The sequence below is a fragment of the Emydura macquarii genome, unplaced genomic scaffold, assembly GCF_026122565.2.
Source record: "Emydura macquarii macquarii isolate MOO-44397 ecotype Brisbane River unplaced genomic scaffold, CSIRO-AGI_Emac_v2 contig_2205, whole genome shotgun sequence".
Classification (NCBI taxonomy): Eukaryota; Metazoa; Chordata; order Testudines; family Chelidae; genus Emydura; species Emydura macquarii.
Window position 1 is genome coordinate 13,440,702 of NW_027132342.1, and position 19,776 is coordinate 13,460,477.

Consider the following 19,776-nt stretch of genomic DNA (forward strand, 5'->3'; position numbering starts at 1 on the left):
GACGGACTCTTCATAGATTTGATAAATCAATTAAATGAGGCACAATTTTTCTTTTAATGCTCAGCAAATACTAACAAGGGTTCTCTCTCTGAGCTGAAAGCAACCACTTATGGAATCCAGTTGGGCTGGCTGAATAATTTGGTGACACAGAATCTGAATCCACAGTAAAAGGGTTTCATATAAAAACCATGCATCTCATTAAAATGTCTCCTTACCTGTGCATCCAATTCCATTATATGAGCCACTTTGTTCCAGCCGAATCCTACAAACCTTCTGTCATACTCTGGGCAGTCCCGCCTCACAACAACATATGGCTCAAAGTCTGCTTCCCACTCAACTTGATAAGGTGTGGTGGCAGTTCGCCACTTGGCAAAGTTCGTTGGTGCATGTCCTTTTGTCCAGACGTGATACCTTGAACAGACATAGATGGCACGGGCATGGGGAAGCAGTGAAATAAGTCACATCTCGGCAACACTATGTAATATTACCTTTTACCTTGCAAATGAGGACATTAGCTGTACAGTCCACTATTATTTTTATATTATAAGCAATTCAATACATTCTGCCCATTTCTGAAGCATTTTCCAATACTTCCATGTGCTCAATACTTATATATACCAGGCTGATGAGGTTAGCTGTTAAAAAGACAATTGTCAAAAGGACTATCCATGACTGATACTGGGAGACAATAATTATGGAAAACAAAAAGGGTGCATGCATCTACACTACAAAATTTCATATTTATTTCCTAGCAAAAGTGAGGTTCCACCAGTGCTGGAAAAGAGTATAACATGGTGTAGTTCAGATAAAGCTTCTGAAAGTTAGCTATTACAGTTCCACAGTGATGAGCATGATATATTTTACATTTACATTTTTAAGTAGTGTAAGAGACAACTGGAACGGTGCCTCTTTTTTATTATTATTACTGTGGAAACCCAAATAAATAATTAAATTAATAAGTAAAAGCCTAGATTAACGCTCTCCATGATACCACAGATATCATTTTATCCAACACGATTCTATGTAAGACAATTTACAAGAAAGGATCCCTTTATATTTTGCTAATCTTATTTATGTCACAGCAGGGCTCTTCCCGCCACAGCTTGAATCCACCCCATTAACACAAGGATCATGATTCTCTTCCCTTTTACTTTTACACCTTTCCAGAAATCACTGAGACAGGCTCTTGCTGCAGAATCATGGATTAAATCAAGAAAAAAAAAACACCATAAAGCAGGTGATCTGTATTGCACTGTTTTGAGATTTATAACAGAAGGAGCAAAACAAACATGCAGCTGTGCAATGAGCCACCTTGACTTCAAGGGGACAGACAACTCCTGCAGAGAATCGGGCTAGCGCTGCTCTGCTTCCCCAGTGGCAACAGCAAGAGCAGAACGTGAAAGGGACCAGAGTTTTATCACTTTCTCTCTACAGCTATTGCTGACCCCACGGACACAGCATATAGGCAGGGGCAGCAGCACAGGTATCCCCTGGAGGGGGAGAGAGAGAAGAGAAAACCAAAAGGGAAGAGAAAAACAGGAGTGTAGTGAGGCAGACTGGCCCCCCTCTGAGCCTGATGGGGAGGAACCACCGGCGCCCCTTGGAGGTAGAGCCACGCCAGCCTTGCCCCCCCACGCCAGAAGCAAAGGAGTGGGATAAAAGACATCAGAGGCAGGTCCTCCAGCTCAGATGGGCTGGAGCCAGGGAAGATGTCTCTGCCTCAGTGCGGAACTCCAGACCAGGGACCGAGCTGTGTAGCATCCTTCCCCAGGAGGAGACTGACTGTGGAGAAGAGCTGCTGGGACTTCCGGCCGCTGTTTACCCAGAGGAGACTGAGGACTCACACATGACGGAGCCCTGCCACGGACTGTGGTAGGAAGTAGTCCAGGGAATTAGTTTGGTTGTGCTGTTGCAATATGAGTCAGTATGTTGCAGTGGGATCCCTGCTGACCACCCACCATTGTTAGGGCCCTGGGCTGGGACCCAATGGAGTAAGGTTGACTCAGTCCCCCTACCCCCTGCTGCTGACCCCACCCTTGGGATGGAAACCTACTCACCTTAGGCCTGAAGGCCTGTGCCTTGTGCATTTGCTGTCTGCCCTAGCTAGAGGGCTGAGCTAAAGACTACTTATTGCTCTGCCTCACCCAGACGATCAGAGCCCCAGACTGCCTTAATTGCTGTTTGCTTCAGCCAGGAGGCCTGGACTAAAGGCTGCTTATTGCTCTGCCCTGTCCAGGGGGCCAGGGCCTCAGCCTGCTAATTGACTGTTTTGCCCTTTGACATAGTGAGGCAGAGTGGCATCCCTCTGTGCCCGACGGGGAGAGACGACCATAAGGATAAAGAAAGGATAAAGAAAAAGATAAAGAAAAAAGATCAGGAAGGGAGCAGGGGAGATAAAAGCAAAACAGACGGGAAGGTAGTGGGGGAAAAGGAGGGGAGAAGGCTGTGTGAAAAGAAGAAAATTGGAGACCCTGACTAAAGGAGGGAGGAGCTACATGCTCCCTGTCCAATTAATGTATTTCTTTCAGGAGGATTCAAACCTATGTGTTAGAGGGTAGTTCATTCTCTAAGTCTATTCAGTTCTTGGCATCTCTCTCGATGGATGGCTATAGGATGCAATCAATGCAGCAGTGATGGTGGTTCTGTGATGTGGCTACCTGTCCATTAGAAAATAAACTGAGACCAACAAATCATTTTGCACAGAAAATTCAGCTTCTTTAAAAGCACCTGAAATTCCATTCTCAGTGTCAATGTTTTCTTGTAACAGGATCTCTAAATATATCAAGGATTTTGTATTTGCCTCTTCAAGGTGATTTTGCTTTATATGATGGGATCACATGGAGAAACCACACACACTGGCAGCTGAGAGTTTATAACTAGATAATAATCATATTATTGTGCTTTCTGAATGAGGGGAAAAAATCTAGTTCTTGAGTGGGTAAATTCTGGGATCAGATACCATATTGGTTGGGAACACAACGCAACCACTGTGCAGTTGCTATATGTAGTGGATATTGTGTCTCATAGCAGATATGTCTGGCAAGTGAAGAGAAAGTGGGAGGTTGATGTGGGATGCTGAAATAAAGTCACTATAGACTGGTTATGAAAGAATAATTGGGTTTGTAGCCATCTTTCTGATAGTTCAGGAATATATATATATGCCAGATATGGTCTTGGCTAAAGGCTGATTATCTTGTGAAATTTAGATCTGCTTAAGTTATTTAGATACTGTTAAAAAGATAAAAGGAACCACTGTAAAATGGTAATTTTCACCATACACTAGTCACAGAGACATAGTAGTGAGATTCACCAGTCTATATTATTGACTCTTCAGCATGCCAACCAGCATACCCAGTTTTCTCATTCAGGTACTTATCCTCCAAAGTACTTCAACATGTGCTTAACTTGGCTCATGAGCAGTCTCATTGACTTCAATTGGAATACTGACATGGTTATGGGCCGGGGCTCAATCAGTTATTCAGTCATTGCTGGTTACGTTGTCCCAGTATGATTCTATTTTATTTTATTTTTTTACCTTCTGTACCTTCATTATCCTTGTAAGATTCCACCAGCAGCATAGTTCCTTGTTCTTGGGACATTACCCAGTACTAAGTGGATACATCTTGCCAAGTCACAATAAAAACTAACACCATGAAACAAAGCCAGAGTGATTTCACAAGGTATTCCCCTGCTGCAGAGGTTTTTCACACAGCACCTCTTGGCAACCTAAGCTTAGATGACTTTGTGTGTGTGTGTGTGGGGGGAGGTAGTTGTGGGAGGGATGTAATTGAAAGCCGCTTTGTATTTCTCGGCAGCCCAGAGGCAGAAAAGGTCACCATTTGGAAAAGAGGTGACAAAAGCAATTTCACTGAGGGAAAGATTGTAATCTAGCACATGGTGCGAGGATCTGGGATGCTGTAGGCAAGATCAGCAATCACTGTCACAGCAGTCCTCCTCCCAGCTCACTCCCACCAGCTCGGCCTCAACTTGCAGCATTATTAAAAGCACCTTGAAAATGTAGATGGAAATGCTCAGGCCCGTGCCCAGCTGCTGTGTGCCTGCTGACAGATTTAACCTATATGATGAGCCAGAGAAGATTCAGAGAGTGTTTAGAAAACACGTCCTACACAAGTACATAAATCTACTACATGACTGACATCTGTCCTCGGTTCTTATTGAGTCCTTACTCAGGTCAAATCACCAATTAAGTTACAGGGAGGAGTTCAGGATTTGGCTCTGTGTGTGTAACATACATATATACTGTATAGCCTGAAGATGAGGTCTATAATCAAAAACCACTGCGCAGGCTGAAAATGTGATTGTCAACGGAATATAAGATCTGAAGTCAAATCTTGAGGGTATTATTTCCCACTAGAGGTTATTTTTTCAACTAAGAGGGAAACCGTTATTTTCTATAAACAGTCCTGAAGTTAATCTATAAATTGTTGCACAGTTAAGGAGCAATGGAAGGGGAGAGCAAACTTTCCCCACACCACTGAGTTTTTTTCCAGCAGCTGATTAATGTCTCTGTTCTTTCTCCTACCTTTCATTTGCCTTGAGATTCCAGTTTCCAATTGAACCACAGACAGTGGCACCATCAAAACAATGTTCTTCAGGATCATATGAACCACCTGCTGTGATATCTGTAGAAAGCAGCTGGCAAAAAAGTTGCTAATGCACCTCGGAAGATGCTTCAGCTTAGCAACATGAGAGAAACCCACTGCAAGTGGAGAGGTACAAAATACAGGTAATGGGAGAAGAGAGAAGTCTGCCACAAAGACAATTTGTGAGAAGAGGAAAGAAAGGGGAAAGGAGAGGAAGAGTTCCACTGAATAAAAATAAATAATACCTTAGCTCTTACAGAATCATTTTCATCTACAGCTCTCATAGTGCTTTAGCACAGGAGAAGTAAGCATTATTATCCCCATTTTACAGATTGGAAACTGAGGAGGTGGGGTTGTTTGTCAAAGGTCATGCAGCAACCCAGAGCTAGGAATAGAACCAAGGTCTCTTGAATTCCAGTGCAGTCCTGTATCCAGTAGGCACACTTTCTAACTTTATGGCACTTTCAAAATATCCATGAACCAATCTTAGGTAAGTTCACATTTTACCGATGCAGGGACTGAAGCAGAGAAGGGAAGTGACATGTCCAAGACCACTGAGGGAGTCTGTTTCACAGATTAGCTTAGAACTCAGGTATTCCTGCCTCCCACTCTTGTATTCAGACCAACAGAACAAAATGTTTTTAACCCTTGCTGAGAAACACCATTCAGTTGTCTAGCTGCTCAGTAGCTTATAAAAGACCCATGATCAGTCAGCTATTTTTAAAATTGATTGATCAGTCAATATTGGAATCAGCTGGTGAATAATCGAAAACTATTTTTGGTCACATGAATGATAGTTACCTGGACTCTGTTTAGCCAACAAAGGGCATATTACATACATACTGATTTAATACTCTTGCACGATTGTGTAATGCAATAAAATTGCCAAAAATAAAATGAAGTCAATTTAACAAGAGGAGGTTTAGATTAGAGGGAAGGGCAAGACCCTTAGGGAAATATTAGTAGATAGCATGCAGGATTTACAGATGAAATACATGCACCAGTCATGCTGTTGGGGCACTGGGATCACTGCCTTTCAGTAAAGTGGGCAAAAACCTCAATACATTTCTTAACTGAGCTACTGACTGGCCAGGAGAGAGGCAAGGCAGATGTCTGCAGATGAGCAAGAAGCCAAGGGAGATGATTGCTGGAGGTTCAGTGAAAGCTCCTTCTGTTACCTGAATGTGAAGAGGGTTCCCATGTCCAACATAGATAACAGTTCCGCTTTTGACTTGGGAAAGGCGAGGCGGTACCGAAGGGTCTCGAAAGCAGGAACAATCAGAGCTTTCTTGGTATTGGCCAAGTCTAGCTGGATGACAGACTTCCTGGCAGAGAAGAGCAATGAATACAAATGGGAGAATTTTAACCTGGGCAAATCACAGGGCTTTTCAAAGTAAAGAACAAAGAGATGGCAGTTCAAGTGGTGCATTCTCCCACGGCACAGCTTTTTCTTGGTGTGGAATAGTTTTCCTCATCTCATTTAACCTGTTGGTCTAGGGGAAAAAATTAAGCAATACATTTCTGAAAAAGTTTGTTAACTCAAGGTGCGTTTGGCTGATCAATGCTAGCTGACTGCCCAATGATATAGGTCTTTCTCAATAATAATTTTGAATGGGTCCATGTCCCTAGAAGAGACACTCACTTGGGTAAAGGCCAAACCCCTTGAACCATCCTGTATGTTGTTACAGATTATGGAAATAACCACCCAAGGAATGGCAGTTCTAAACTGACACGATTTGGCCAGGACAGTTTGGGACTCTGTATGGGCCAACTGGTTACACTTTAACGCAATTAGTCTCTATGTTCCAAACTCTCATTCACACTTACACTGGTAAAACCCAGATGTTTAGGAAGAAGTGGCAATTAATTCAGACAGTATTTGGATCTTGCAACAATGAAAGCTAGGGAGAGCTCATCAGTAAAAGACACCCACTCCTTTAAGACAATCTGTATACTGTTTACAAGAAAGGACAACTGCTCCATTCAAACAAGGTCTATGCACTAGCTCAGAGAAACACACTGTAGTAGAGTCTGGATGGGAGTTTAGCTTCTGGTTTTAAAATATATAATTTTTGAAAGTGCTTTGTTATGGTAATATTCCTGTCTCCTGGTCTAAATTTTATCCCCAGCTTTAAAGGGAAAGAGTCACCACTCAAACTCTACTGTGTACCTTCTTCTGGCCCTTTGAGCTGTTACTTTGTCCTTGTTTTTAACACTAGTTTAGAGCTCACACACACACAGACTGGGAGCTGATGCCAATCTAAATGTATTTCGCAGCACACACTCGCCTTCAAAAATACCATGTGGCACAATTGTTAGTCTCTGGCTCAAGGGGAGGCCCAAATTTGGAGTAACAAGCTCAGAACTGAGGTGTGCTGTCAGATGCTGCAAATTAAGACTGAGGTCAATTAGCAGAACTGTGTGTATTATTATGATTATCTGTATTGTGATAGTATCTAGATCCCCAACCCCACTGTGCTTGGCACACTATACCAGTATAGTACAAAGAGGCAATCCCTGTGCAGAAGAGCTGTGTGCATGTTGAATCCTTTTACCCCACTCTTTGTTTGCCTATTTTGACTGGGAGTTATTCCAGGAAGAACTGTACAGCACCTAGCACAATGGCCCTTCAATCTGTTCACTTTAAGTGCTGGTGATATAAAAATAATTTTAATATTATATATTATACATTAATATATTATAAGTATTATATAATAACATCACATAATAATTATAATATAATTATAATTATATAAGTATATATAATTATTATAATTTATAATTTATTATATTTTATATTATATAATTTATTATATTTATAATTATATTATAATTATTATATAATAACATAATATAATAATATCATAAAAATATTACTACTCCTAATAATAACAATAACACAAGAATCTGGAATAACACTGCACACAGCTCTAGCCAGCGCTAGCAGGCCTTCACTTTCCCAAGAAACTAAAAAGAAGTCATTGCCACTGCAAATTACTATATTTGTCAGTAGAAATAACTCTGCCTTAATTTACTTTTCATTATCTTTACATTTCAGATGAAACATCTGCCACTCTCCCCATGTCAAATTCAGTTCCCCTTAATAAGATTTACTATCTTAACTTTTATGGTACTGCAATGAGCAACCAAGGGCAATGCTGACAAGTGACAAAATATCTCCACCCTTATGAGACGAAGGAATGGGGAGCACTGTCATAACATCGAAAGAGAACCAACAAGCCACTTTTTTAGGTCCAGAATACTGAGAATTCATTCCCACTGCATCAAGAGAGGAGGTGGAAAGGGTTGTTTAATAAAATTTGAGCTTTAGGGAATTCCCATTAGCTTTGCATCCTAGGATCCCCTGTAGGTCCATTCTATAAAATGAGCTTGTTCTCAGTAAGCTATCTGAAAGTTTGCATTGTTTAAAGAGCCACTGCCACATTTCAACAAAGTTTGCACAACCGAAGGATTTTATCCGCCTCCCATTATAACTTTTCTGTACTTTCCTCTATTTCCTTCCCCGTCATTGCTAATGAACTGCATGTAGATGATTCCTTCACACACAGCCTCCTCAACCTGCCAGAATCATTGAGTGATGCCAAAATCCAGTGTATATGACACTCCTAATGATGCTTCCCTCTGCTTTAACTTGTGCCTTTTTCTAGCCCCTCTCAGAATGGAAATCTCACTAATTTAGTCTCACTGACACCATATTAGGACTCCCTGGGCTTGGTTCATCTCTGTGGTTTGGAGATGTGTAAACTGCACTACCCTGAGGCAGAAGTCAGGGGATTTCATCTCTGGGGAAGGGCAGGCAGTGTTTGTGCTGATGTCCTTTCTTAGGTATTTTGCTGGGAAATGGCAGCTTGAAATGGTGGTTGTTGATATTATTATTTATTTGTAGAATGGTAGCATCCAGAAGTCCCAGTCAGGGACTGAGGCCACATTGTGCTAGACTCTGTAAAAACATCAAATACGAGACAATCCTTGTCCCAAAGAAATTTTATGATCTAATTTAAGATATGATAAGTGGGTGTAATAAACAAACGTCAGAGGGAAAGGAGAGGGAGGACAAGGGTTACAGCAACAGCACCATGTGGTTATGTAGAGGAGGCTGTCTACGCAACTAGATAGTTTCAGGGCACACATTTTAAGTTATTAGATAGAAACAAAAATAATATTTATATTGGTAATCCTTACAGCACATCTGCCTACCCACTGCCAGTGGGCAATTAACTGTAGGCATTGTGGCAGAGGCGGGTTTTGAGGATGGGCTGGAAGGAGGAGAGGGTAGTCATTTTATCTACTAGTAGGGGAAAACATTTCATGCATAGGGGTGGCATGGAAGAAAGCAAAAAGGAATAGACAAATGGGTGGAGGCTGGACTCATTGACATGATGGAAGGGGGCGGGGGGAGTCAATGCAAAAAGAAGGCAGAGTGGATAAGTGGGGCGGGGAAGAGTTCTGAAGGGCTTTAAAGATGAGGATAAGAAGCTTGAATTTGATGCAGCCGAGGAAGGAGAACCAGTGGAGATCCTCAAAGAAGGGGCTGACATGGTCAGGATGATCCATAGCTGCACTGTGAATGAATAGTAGCCAGGGGGCTGGGGTGGGAGTTGGGAAGCCTAGACAGGAGGGGGGCTGCATTACTCCAGATGGGAGCTGATCCTGGCCTGGGCAAGAGTTTTAGCACTGTGGATCTTAGCAATGTGCTGGTGGAGGAAATGCTGTGATCTGGACCTGGCCTTGATGGTGGGGCTAAAGAGTGGGGAAGTAAGAGTCAAAAATGACATCCAGGTTATGGACTTGAATAAGGAGGAGGAGGATGGCACTGTCAGCTGTGACGAGGGAAGGGGAAAAAAGTGAAGGATGAGAATGAGTTCCATTTTGGACATGTTAGGTTTAAGCTGGTGGTAACACAGCCACAAGGAAAAGTCAGGGAGACAGGCCAAGGTGTGGGATTGAACAGAGGGAGACAGGTTAAGAGCAGAGAAGTAAATCTGTGAGTCATCTGCATAAAATGGGAGTTAAAGTCATGTGAGTGGATGAGGTATCTGGAAAGAGTGGGGCAGATGCGCCATCCTGGGCTGGAGAAGGGGTGCTACAAAGGACTACTTGCTATTCCCTGATCCTGAGTTGCCTGGCCCCAGTGCAAGTTGTAGTTGTAGGGGAGCAGCTCTCATGTGCATAAAGTACATAGAGGGCTTTATGACAGTGGAGAATCGGGGAGAATAGACTCCGCTCCACCCTGCCTTCTCCCCCAAACCACCAGAATGCCACTTCCCCATACTAGCGGTCGGAGGGGGCAGCTAGTGCAGAAAGCTGTGGAGCAGCCTCTGCTGTCTATCTTTGGCCGCTTTAAGTCTAATGAGAACTGGAGACCCCAGCCTGGCATGTAGCAGGAGAAGACAAGGGAACCAAGAATGGAGCCTTGTGGAACCTCCGCCAGAAGTGGGAGAGGAGAGGAAGAGGGCCCACAAATTAAAACAATGAAGGAACAACCAGAGGAATCAGGGGCAACAGTCATGAAAGGCCAGGGAGGACATAGTTTCAAGGAGGAAGGTATGGTCAACTGTGCCAAAAACAGCCAAGAAGTCCAGGAGGATGAGGATGGAGTAGAAACCCTGTGATCTGCCCATGAAGAAATTATTATTAACTTTGGTGAAAGCCAGACTGAAGTGGAGCTGGAGGACAGAAAATGGAGACTGTGGGTATAGACAGCATTCTTAATGATTTCAGTGGTGATGGGGTGGTATTTTGAAATGGTAGGGGGCATCAAAGCTGGGTATTTTTAGGATGGGGTGGGACCATAGGATTATTTTGAGCTTGTATTATTAGCCTGTATTATGAGGGGAAGATTCCTGAGAAGAGTGAGCAGCTGACCAAAAATTTGAGGGAGAATGGGGTCTAGGGAAATAAGGAGGTGGGAAAGGATGTAGTTGCTGGGGATGCAGGGGATTTCGGAAGCATGCAGAGCTCACAAGCTGCCTCTGCTCATCTCAAACCAACCAGACAGAGATAGTTGGTGTAGCACCAGAATTCTCCCTTGGATATCATAACCATTCCCTCTTTGATTTCCCCAACCTTGCTGGTTTGTGAGCAAAGAACCTATCTTATGTCTCAAACATGGACAATATATCTCAACCCGTGACAATATGCTGAGCCACCACTAGATCTTTTGCTGTCTTTTCCTTGCACTTGATATCCTGCTTTACTGAGAAAAATGTTTTTTTCAATGCTCGTTTTTCTAGAGGCATCATTCCATTACAATCTACCCATTTTATAACCTGCAGTATATTTGATTTTCTTCTTCCACCTTTTTGTTGGGCATTCTGGTGTCTGAGTTAGAAAGATTTCCACCATAATTGTCTCTGGATGTGTGTAATGGAATACCAATAATAAATCTGGATATTTTGCAATAACACTGGGGAAATGATTTTATTTGTGTACAGTTCTTGAGAAGATATTTGCAGTTTTAATAGCTCAGCATCTATTTTCTAATATTTGCCCTTTTTCCAAACTCCTAAAAGAAGGACATTGAGTTTGTGAAGACTTTATTTTGTTAGTGTTTTCCAAGAAAACATTTCCCAGTCATTCCTGTGTTCAGCCCCTGATGTAGGATATGGTCCTTCTGACATAATGAAGGTTGGGTTAAATTTATAATTTATCAATAAACCACGGGAAAGAATATACATTTAAATTTCTCATTCTCAATTTTTTGTGAGGTGTGGAAGAAAGTGATCTTAAATCCCAAGAACTCTCTCAGAGGTCAAACTAATCCCCAATATACAGCTATAGAACGTTGCTTTTTCAGAGTGTTTTACAAGCATTTAGTAATTCTCACAACACCCTGCTATGGAGGTCAATATTATCACCTGCATTTTCATATGGAGAAACTGAGCTTTAGGGTACTTGCAGTTGGAGGTGTCATTGCTGCTTGTGTGAGTACATCCACACTAGCTTTAATCTAGCTAGTTTGGCTAAAAATAGCAGTGAAGATGTGGCAGCACAGGCTTCATGGGCAAAAGTCATCATGAAATGATAGATTTCATGATTTCAAGGAAAGAAAGGAGGAGAACAGCAGAACAAGGACAGTGGACTTCAAAAAAGCAGACTTTAACATACTCCGAGAACTGCTAGGTAAGGTCCCATGGGAAGAATATCTAAGGAAAAACAGTACAGGAGAGCTGGTAGTCTCTCAAGGGGACAATACTAAAGGCACAGCAGCAAGCTATCCCAATGCAAAGGAAAGACAGAAAAAATAGTAAGAGGCCAATATGGCTCAATTAGCAGCTCTTGAATTACCTGAAAATCAAAAAGGGATCTAACAAAAAGTGGAAACACGGACAAATTGTTAAGGAGGAGTTCAAAAGAATAGCACAAGGATGTAGGAACAAAATCGGAAAGGCTATGGGACAAAATTAGTTACACCTTGTGAGCATAAAAGGTAATAAGAAGAGGTTCTATAAATACATTAGGAGCAAGGGAAAGATGAAGGGAAGTATAGGTACACTATTTAGTGGGGAAAGGGAGCTAATGATGGATGCCTATTTTGCTTCAGTCTTCGCTAAAAAGGTTAATTGTAACCAGATACTTAACACCATTAAAATGAATAACAAAGGGGAAGGAACACCAGCCAAACCAGAGAAAGAAGAGGTTAAAAATAAGGATTTAGATAAGTTAGATGTATTCAACTTGGCAGGGCCTGAGGAAATTTATCCTATAATACTTAATGAACTAGTTGAAGCAATCTCAGAACTGTTAGCGATTATCTTTGAGGGCAGATAAGATCCCATGAGAGGAGAAGGGCAAACATAGTACCTATCTTTAAAAAGGGGAACAAAGGGGACCCAGAGAATTATAGAGCAGCCAAACTTCAATATCTTTAAAGATACTGGGAGAAATTATTAATCAATTTGTAAGCACCTAGAGCATAATAGGGTCAACAAGAAATAGCCAACATTGATCTGTCAAGAACAAATCATGCCAAATCAACCTAATTTCCTTTTTCGACAGGGTTACTGGTCTACTGGATAGGAGAGAAGCTGTAGATATGATATATCTTCATCTAACCCTTTTGACACAGTCCCACATGACATTCTCAAAAGCAAACTAAGGAAATACGATATGGATGAAATTACTATAAAATGAGTGCATAGCTGGTTGAAAGACCATACTCAAAGAGTAATTATCAATGATCCACTATCAAACTGGGTGGATTTATCTCGTGGAGTCCCACAGGGCTCTGTCCTGGGTCTGATGCTATTCAATATTTTCATGAATGACTTGGATAATGAGTGCCACAGAAAAGCCCAGAAGGAAATGAATAATTTTCTTTTCAGAGCAGGGTTTGAATAGTATACAGTTGCAGATGACACCAAGCTGGAAGGAGATGTAAGTGCTTTGGAAGACAGGATTAGAATTCAAACTGACCATATCAAATTGGAGGATTGGTCTGAAATCAACAAGATGCAATTCAATAAAGACAAGTGCAAGTACTACACTTTGGAAGGAAAAATCAAATGCACAAATACAAAATTGGGAATAAGTGGCTGGGCAGTAGTACTGCAGAAAATGGGTGTCACAGTGGATCACAAATGTAATGAGTCAACAATGTGAAGCAGTTGTGGAAAAGGCTAATATAATGCTGAGGTGTATTCACTGGAGGTTGCATGTAGGACACAGGGGGTCATTGTCCCACTCCAATTACCACTGGTGAGACCTCAGCGGGAGTCCTGTGTCCAGTTCTGGGCACCAAACTTTAAGAAAGATGTGGATAAACTGGAGAGAGTTCAGAAGAGAGCAACAAAAACTATAAAAGGTTTAGGAAACCTGACCTATGAGGAAGGTTTAAAAATAAAGGGCATGTTTAGTCTTGAGAAAAGCAGACTGAGTGGGAACCAGCTAACAGTATGTGAAGGGAAGTCACAAAGAGGATGGTGATCAATTGTTCTCCATGTCCACTGAGGGCTTAATTTGCAACAAGGGAGATTTAGGTTAGATATTAGATATTCTTAGATAAGAAGCTGGATATGAGTCAACAGTGTGCACTTATTGCCAAGAAGGCTAACGGCATATTGGGCTGCATTACAGGAGCATTGCCAGCAGATTGAGGGAAGTGATCATTCCCCTCTATTCGGTGCTGGTGAGGCCACATTTGGAGTACTGTGTCCAGTTTTGGACTACAGGAAGGATGTGGACAAACTGAAGAGAGTCCAGCGAAGGGCAACGAAAATGATTAGGGGGCTGGAGCACATGACTTATGAGGTGAGGCTGAGTGATTTAGGCTTGTTTGGTCTGCAGAAGAGAATGAGGGGGGATTTGATAGCAGCCTTTAACAACCTGAAAGGGGATTCCAGGGAGGATGGAGCTAGGCTGTTCTCAGTGGTGGCAGATGACAGAACCAGGAGCAATGGTCTCAAGTTGCAGTGGGGAAGGTCTAGGTTGGATATTAAGAAAAAGTTTTTCACTAGGAGGGTGGTGAAGCACTGGAATGGGTTAACTAGGGAGGTGGTGGAATCTCCATTCTTAGAGGTTTTTAAGGTGCAGCTTGACAAAGCCCTGGCTGGGCTGATTTAGTTGAAGTTGGTCCTGCTTTGAGCAGGAGTTGGACTAGATGACCTCCTGAGGTCCTTCCAACTCTAATCTTCTATGATTCTATATTAGGAAAAACTTTCTAACTACAAGGATAGTTAAGCTCTAGAACAGGCTTCCAAGGGAGGTTGTGGAATCTCCGTCACTGGAGGTTTTTAAGAACAGGTTGGACAAATACCTGCCAGGGATGATGTAGGTGCACTTGGTTCTGCCTCAGCAGAGGGGACTGGACTACATGACCTGTCAAGGTCCCCCCCAGGCCGATGTTTCGATGATTCCAGTGTGAACTATACAAATTCACCCAGAGTCCTAGGTTCATAACATGGCTAGCTCATGCCGGGGTCGGTGCTGCTGCATCTTCCCTCTATTTTGGGTTATGCTAGCTAAATTAAAGTTAGCATAGGTATGTCTACCTGTGTTACAATCACACCTTCAATTGCAGTGTAGATGTCCCTACAGAAAGGTTAATAGCCTAATCCTAAACCCACTGAATTGAATAGGAGTCTTTCCACTTATCCAAATGGGGTTCAGACCAGGCCCAAAGTGTCCAATACCAATTTACAAGGCAGTGGCAGAGCTGGGGTTGGAACCCAAGAGCTCCCAGTCCTGTGCTCTGTCCATCCGACCATTCTTCCTCTCTGCAAACCCAACAACTATACCTGACAAATCAAATTAACAGCTGTACTGGGATGTTTGTCTCCCATTGAAGGCTTACCCCTGTGCACAGTGCATGGCAGCCAAAAATATTTTACATTTTATGCTAGAGAGGGGGGCAGGTATAAATCCAGGGCAATACAGTGAAGGTATAAACTCCTGTGGGGGGGTCAGTGGATGTAAGGAGTATATTTTAGACAGGTGAGGCAGGAGGGAACCTTCGCACTAGCCACTGGAGTTGTAGATGCTCTAAAGAAAGAACCTGTCTAGTTATTTCATTCTGTAAAAACCTCTAAGATGATTCAAATATAGTATTTGCAGCTACCAAAAAGGAGCCTTTGGCTTTGGGGCAATGTCAAGGTGATCTGATTGACAGATGACTGAATGCTGCGTGTGACAAAAGAATTCTACTCAGGACACACTATAAAGGTGGCTTTAATATTCTAAACAGAAAGGCTCTGAACTCTACATGTCTTTCCCCTCGTACTCTACGGAAGATGAAGGGACGGGGAAAAGAGTTTTGATGGAGATTAAATGCACTGACATGACCTTGTATAAACAGCTGTGAAAAATCTCAAATCTAGCTGCTGGCAACATACATATAGAATAGTGGCCAGACCTTCTCCAGCCTGGGCCAAGTCATTGACATAGGATGTTTCTGAAATCATACATTCATTATTATTTCAATACGTCTCCTCTCATCTCCTGCGCCTTACCATGTAGGCTGTAGATATACAGCATTCAGCATGGATAAATCAACGTATTATCAGATGGACTTTCCCTTTATGAGAGCAATGCCTTAAGTACCATACGTTATTTCTGTTAGCCTATTATTACTGTATGTGGGGGAACAGAGATGAATGTGTGCATAGGTAGCCCTAAAGAACAATCTCTGCCATTCAGAGGTATATTACTAATCAACTACCCACAGAAGGTACCAGTATGAACTCCAATGAAGAAGTACGCGGGGGTCACCATTATTTAAAACAGGCTGGTAGCTTGCTATGCTATTTTGCTTAAAACTGCTCATTATTTAACAAAAAGCCCTTCACAATGTGCCCTTCTGTAAAGGACCAGAAGTAACAGATTAGCAATTTTGACCTTCCTGAGCAACAGGGAATCACAATTAGAGTCTGGCTGGTGTGAGAACTGCATGAACATTTGTGGAGCATTACACATCAGCGGCAATATTCAGGGTAAATCTTCTCATTTCTTAAGGGCACCACTAGATGGGGCTCCCTATTAAGTCATCTGATGCAAATTCACAATCTGAAAATTATTTCTATCCTTTAGTGTCTCAAGTATATTTCTCCACATTAACCTCCTGTTCTTCCTTTCTTCTTGCCTTTTAGTGGCTGGCTCCCATTACTGTGCCTCTGAGCAGTGGGAAAGAATGAGGTGCTTTCTCAGGAACACAGGCCAATGTCACAGCCACAGAGGCCACTTTCAGAGCTCTGACTGGAAATCAATCTGCAGAAAGCATGGGGCATGTATCATATGTGACATAGGCACCAAAGAAAAGAAGGGCTAATAATAATAATCCCATTGCATTTCCTGGGAGGGTTGTCCTGGAGGCAGGGGCAGAATTGTTTTGTGGTTCTCACACCCTAAGAGGGCAGGAGGAGACATTCTTAAAATAGGTGAGAAACGGGGATAAAATGATAGCTGACACCAGAGGGTATAATGTCATTGATTTAAATGCAGTTAAGAGCACCTACACCCACACATAGATTTACAAAGTGCATGGGATAAAAGTAGGAATCAGATTGCATCCAAGTGGTGAAGGGATCTTTTATAGCCAAACACCTCACCTTGTTGTGTGTCTCTGTGAGACGATAAAAAACCTAGTGAGTTGTGAATTTGAAGGGAAGGCTTTCCTGCATGAATCCCATTCACTGAAATGTGTATTTCTCTTTATACTCAGAGATCCTGTGCAGTTAAACTGAATATCTGCATAGTCAGAACTCTCGTTGGCTGACTCTGATCCAAAGTTACCAATTTTTAAGTGAGATGATGAGCACAGGAAAAATGAGACTCAATAGGGATTAAGGAGTTGAAATCCTTTTGTCTGACCACGGGGTGTCCTCCTTGCCCCACACACTGGATTCTAGTGGCCAGCCTCTCTTTGCAGAGGGAAAAAGTCTCCATTAAAGGAGGCTGTATTAAATGATCAGTGGTCTAGAGTTCACTTAGTCAACTGGGTTCACATTCATTACTATACAATACGCATTCAAGTCACCCCTTCCAATTTCAGTACACTAATTATTCTGCCTTGACAGGCTCTTGTCTTGCAATCATATATCAAACGTGCTTGGATCATAACCCCATTTCCAAAGTACAGTGCTGGGTTAACAGTACCTCGCAGGGCGAACAACTTCAGTAACATTTTGTGTGTTTTCTCTGTCACAAACATCCTAAATTAGAACCCTACACATTAGAGATGGAAAAAACTTAATAGGTCACCCAGTCCATCTCCCTGCTAATACAGGATGCTACTGCATATTTACTAGTTCTTGGTCCAGTTTAATTTTCAAATTGCCAAGTAATGAGGACCTTGCATCACTTCCCTTAGAGCCATTCCCCAGATCTCACTGTTAGTCTTGGTTTCTCCTTTCTTCACTTCATCCCATTATGTCTAGTTATAGCCCCTTCTGCCACCTTAAATAATTCCTCTCCTCACCCTATATTTACCTGAGGTACTCATAGAGTCCATACATGGGTAAGAAGTCAATGTCAGACAAGAACATGTATGGTGTGCTGATGTGCTTCATGGCCACGTTCCGCAAGAGATTCACAGGGTAGAACTGGCCCTCCTTGTACACAATATGGTATCCAACATTGCGTCGGCTCATGAGGACTTCCGAGCCCTGTGCGTAGCGCAGAAATTGTTGGGCCTCTGCATCAGAAAGATAGAGTGCCAGGCTGATTGGACCCTCCCAATGTTTGCAGATGGCTTCAAGCATCTGGAGCCTGAAAGAAGAAGGGGAAAAATCAGGAAAGGGAAACAGACATCTGTGGGACTCTTCCTGCCATAGGCCATGATGCTGCATGAAGGCCTGCACAGGTGGACACCTGCACTGATGTGACGTCCCACTGAAGTCAGTGTGGCTCTGGGCAGGTGCAGGAATCTGCCCGTGTAGTTGTTCCACTTACAGATGGGGGCCTTACGATGCAAGGTGGTGCTGACTGCTCTCACCTTCTACTGAAGTCAGGATAACTTCAGCTAGTACGGATTTGTAGCTCGATTCAAGCAGCGTGCGCAAGACAACAGATGTAGATGCCTATTATGTGCTTGGCCTGCTATAATGCTATCAAGGCCCTGGAAGGGCAAGGTTCTAAAGGGAATGAAATTTTCAGGTCATGCAATGTGATGGGTTGCATTATTACTGCATTTTATGAAACTCCTACCAAACAAAAGAAAACATACTGTCAGGACACCCAGGATGCCACAGCTACAGAAATGGGCTGGGGTGTGTGAGGGAAGTGGGCTGGCAGGGGTGATGGACCATGGAGTATAAACAGAAAAACTTCAAACAGAAATAGCCTTTAAAATATCAATTTGTATAATTTTTAACGATTTCTCTCCAAGCTATTATGCCACTGACTTTCAAAGATAGATTTTATTTATAATATTTTAAAAATAGTCATACACCATACACAAAGTTAAATTAAATCCTATCTGGTCCAAATGCTCTAAACACTCCAGGCAGTTTCTAGAGGGACATACAGAGATTAAGATGTAACTCCTAAAAATACAGCAAATGCTGGTGATAAAGCATCTTTTGTTAATGTTGAAACAAGGCTGTACAGCATAGCCAGGTATTCTGTTAAAAATCAGCAAGAATAGACTGTGCAGTATGATTGTCTTCTCTATCTGCCAAATCTCCAAATCACTAGATTTTTCCTCCATTAATATTCATACAAGACACAAGAAAAGTTTTCTGTATCATAGTAATCAAAGGAAATAATTTCCCACTCCTACGATCTCCCTAAGCTTTGTAGCAGAAAGGAACAATGCGTTCACACCAGCAAAATATAATTTCTGATTTTTACTTAATAGCCTTTTCTTCCAGTTTGGAGTGATCCTGATGACATCCAGAAAGATATAAAGCTTTTTCCCTAGGTACGAAAGATTGCCTTGACTAGTCCATACCTGGTACATTATTTTCTTTTAATCTATTATTGAAACAAAGGTTATTATCAGGGTGCAACATGCAGCTGTATTAGAAACAGAGATCAATAAAAAAAGATCTAAAAGGTATGCTACTGATTTTAGGAATCATAAATAAGACCTGTACTGTAGCTAAGCAATAGAGAAAAGCATAACTTTTTTTTTGCTACACAGTAGAAATCAATTAATCAGCAGAATCCTATTAATCAGCACACAGATAAAGGGCACCCGTGCTTAAATGGGAAAATTGCCAGGAAACAGATGCAGAGCAATGCCTTCCAAGGACTCCAAGCAATGGATACATGGTACACATAACTCATTTATAGGGCAGGCCTGATGATGTCTGCAAACTTTACGCAGTAGTTAGGAGGGAACTGGTTTTTGTTAATATAAATTTCCAACTGTACAGCTCTCCTCACTTCAAGATACTTCTTCTCCTGGGGGAATTCTGTGCCCCTATGCAAGCGCAGAATTAATGCCCCTTGCAGATTCTCCCCCCTATCCCCCCCTCGGAAGAATAATTGATTTTGACAGGGAAGCAAAGGGAAGCTGTGAAAAGGGTCATGCTGCAATTACACCTTTTGCCCACCAGGGGATGATATGGTGTCAGAAGAGAGGGCCGCTGACGCACCAGCTGAAGCAGGCAGCTGCGGAGAGGGAGGGGGCAGAGGCTGCCCTCTTCTGAGCGCCCGGCCCACGGGACCAGGTCAGGAGGCATAGGATATGGGGGGATGGACAGAAAGAGGCACA

At 42.3% G+C, this 19,776-nt stretch overlaps 1 protein-coding gene across 6 annotated transcripts in view; it reads right to left on the reverse strand.

Annotated features, from left to right (window-relative positions):
• Positions 1-19,776, reverse strand: part of LARGE1 (LARGE xylosyl- and glucuronyltransferase 1) — a 358,507-nt gene that overhangs the window by 16,879 nt on the left and 321,852 nt on the right. For 5 of the 6 annotated variants that reach the window (XM_067559395.1, XM_067559397.1, XM_067559396.1 and 2 more), the window contains 3 exons: positions 17,547-17,825; positions 5,783-5,929; positions 216-411 (listed from right to left, as the gene is read on the reverse strand). In XM_067559395.1, the coding sequence (XP_067415496.1) occupies positions 216-411; positions 5,783-5,929; positions 17,547-17,825 (622 nt within the window). The remainder of the gene's footprint in view (positions 1-215; positions 412-5,782; positions 5,930-17,546; positions 17,826-19,776) is intronic. The other variant, XM_067559399.1, reaches the window with a different exon arrangement.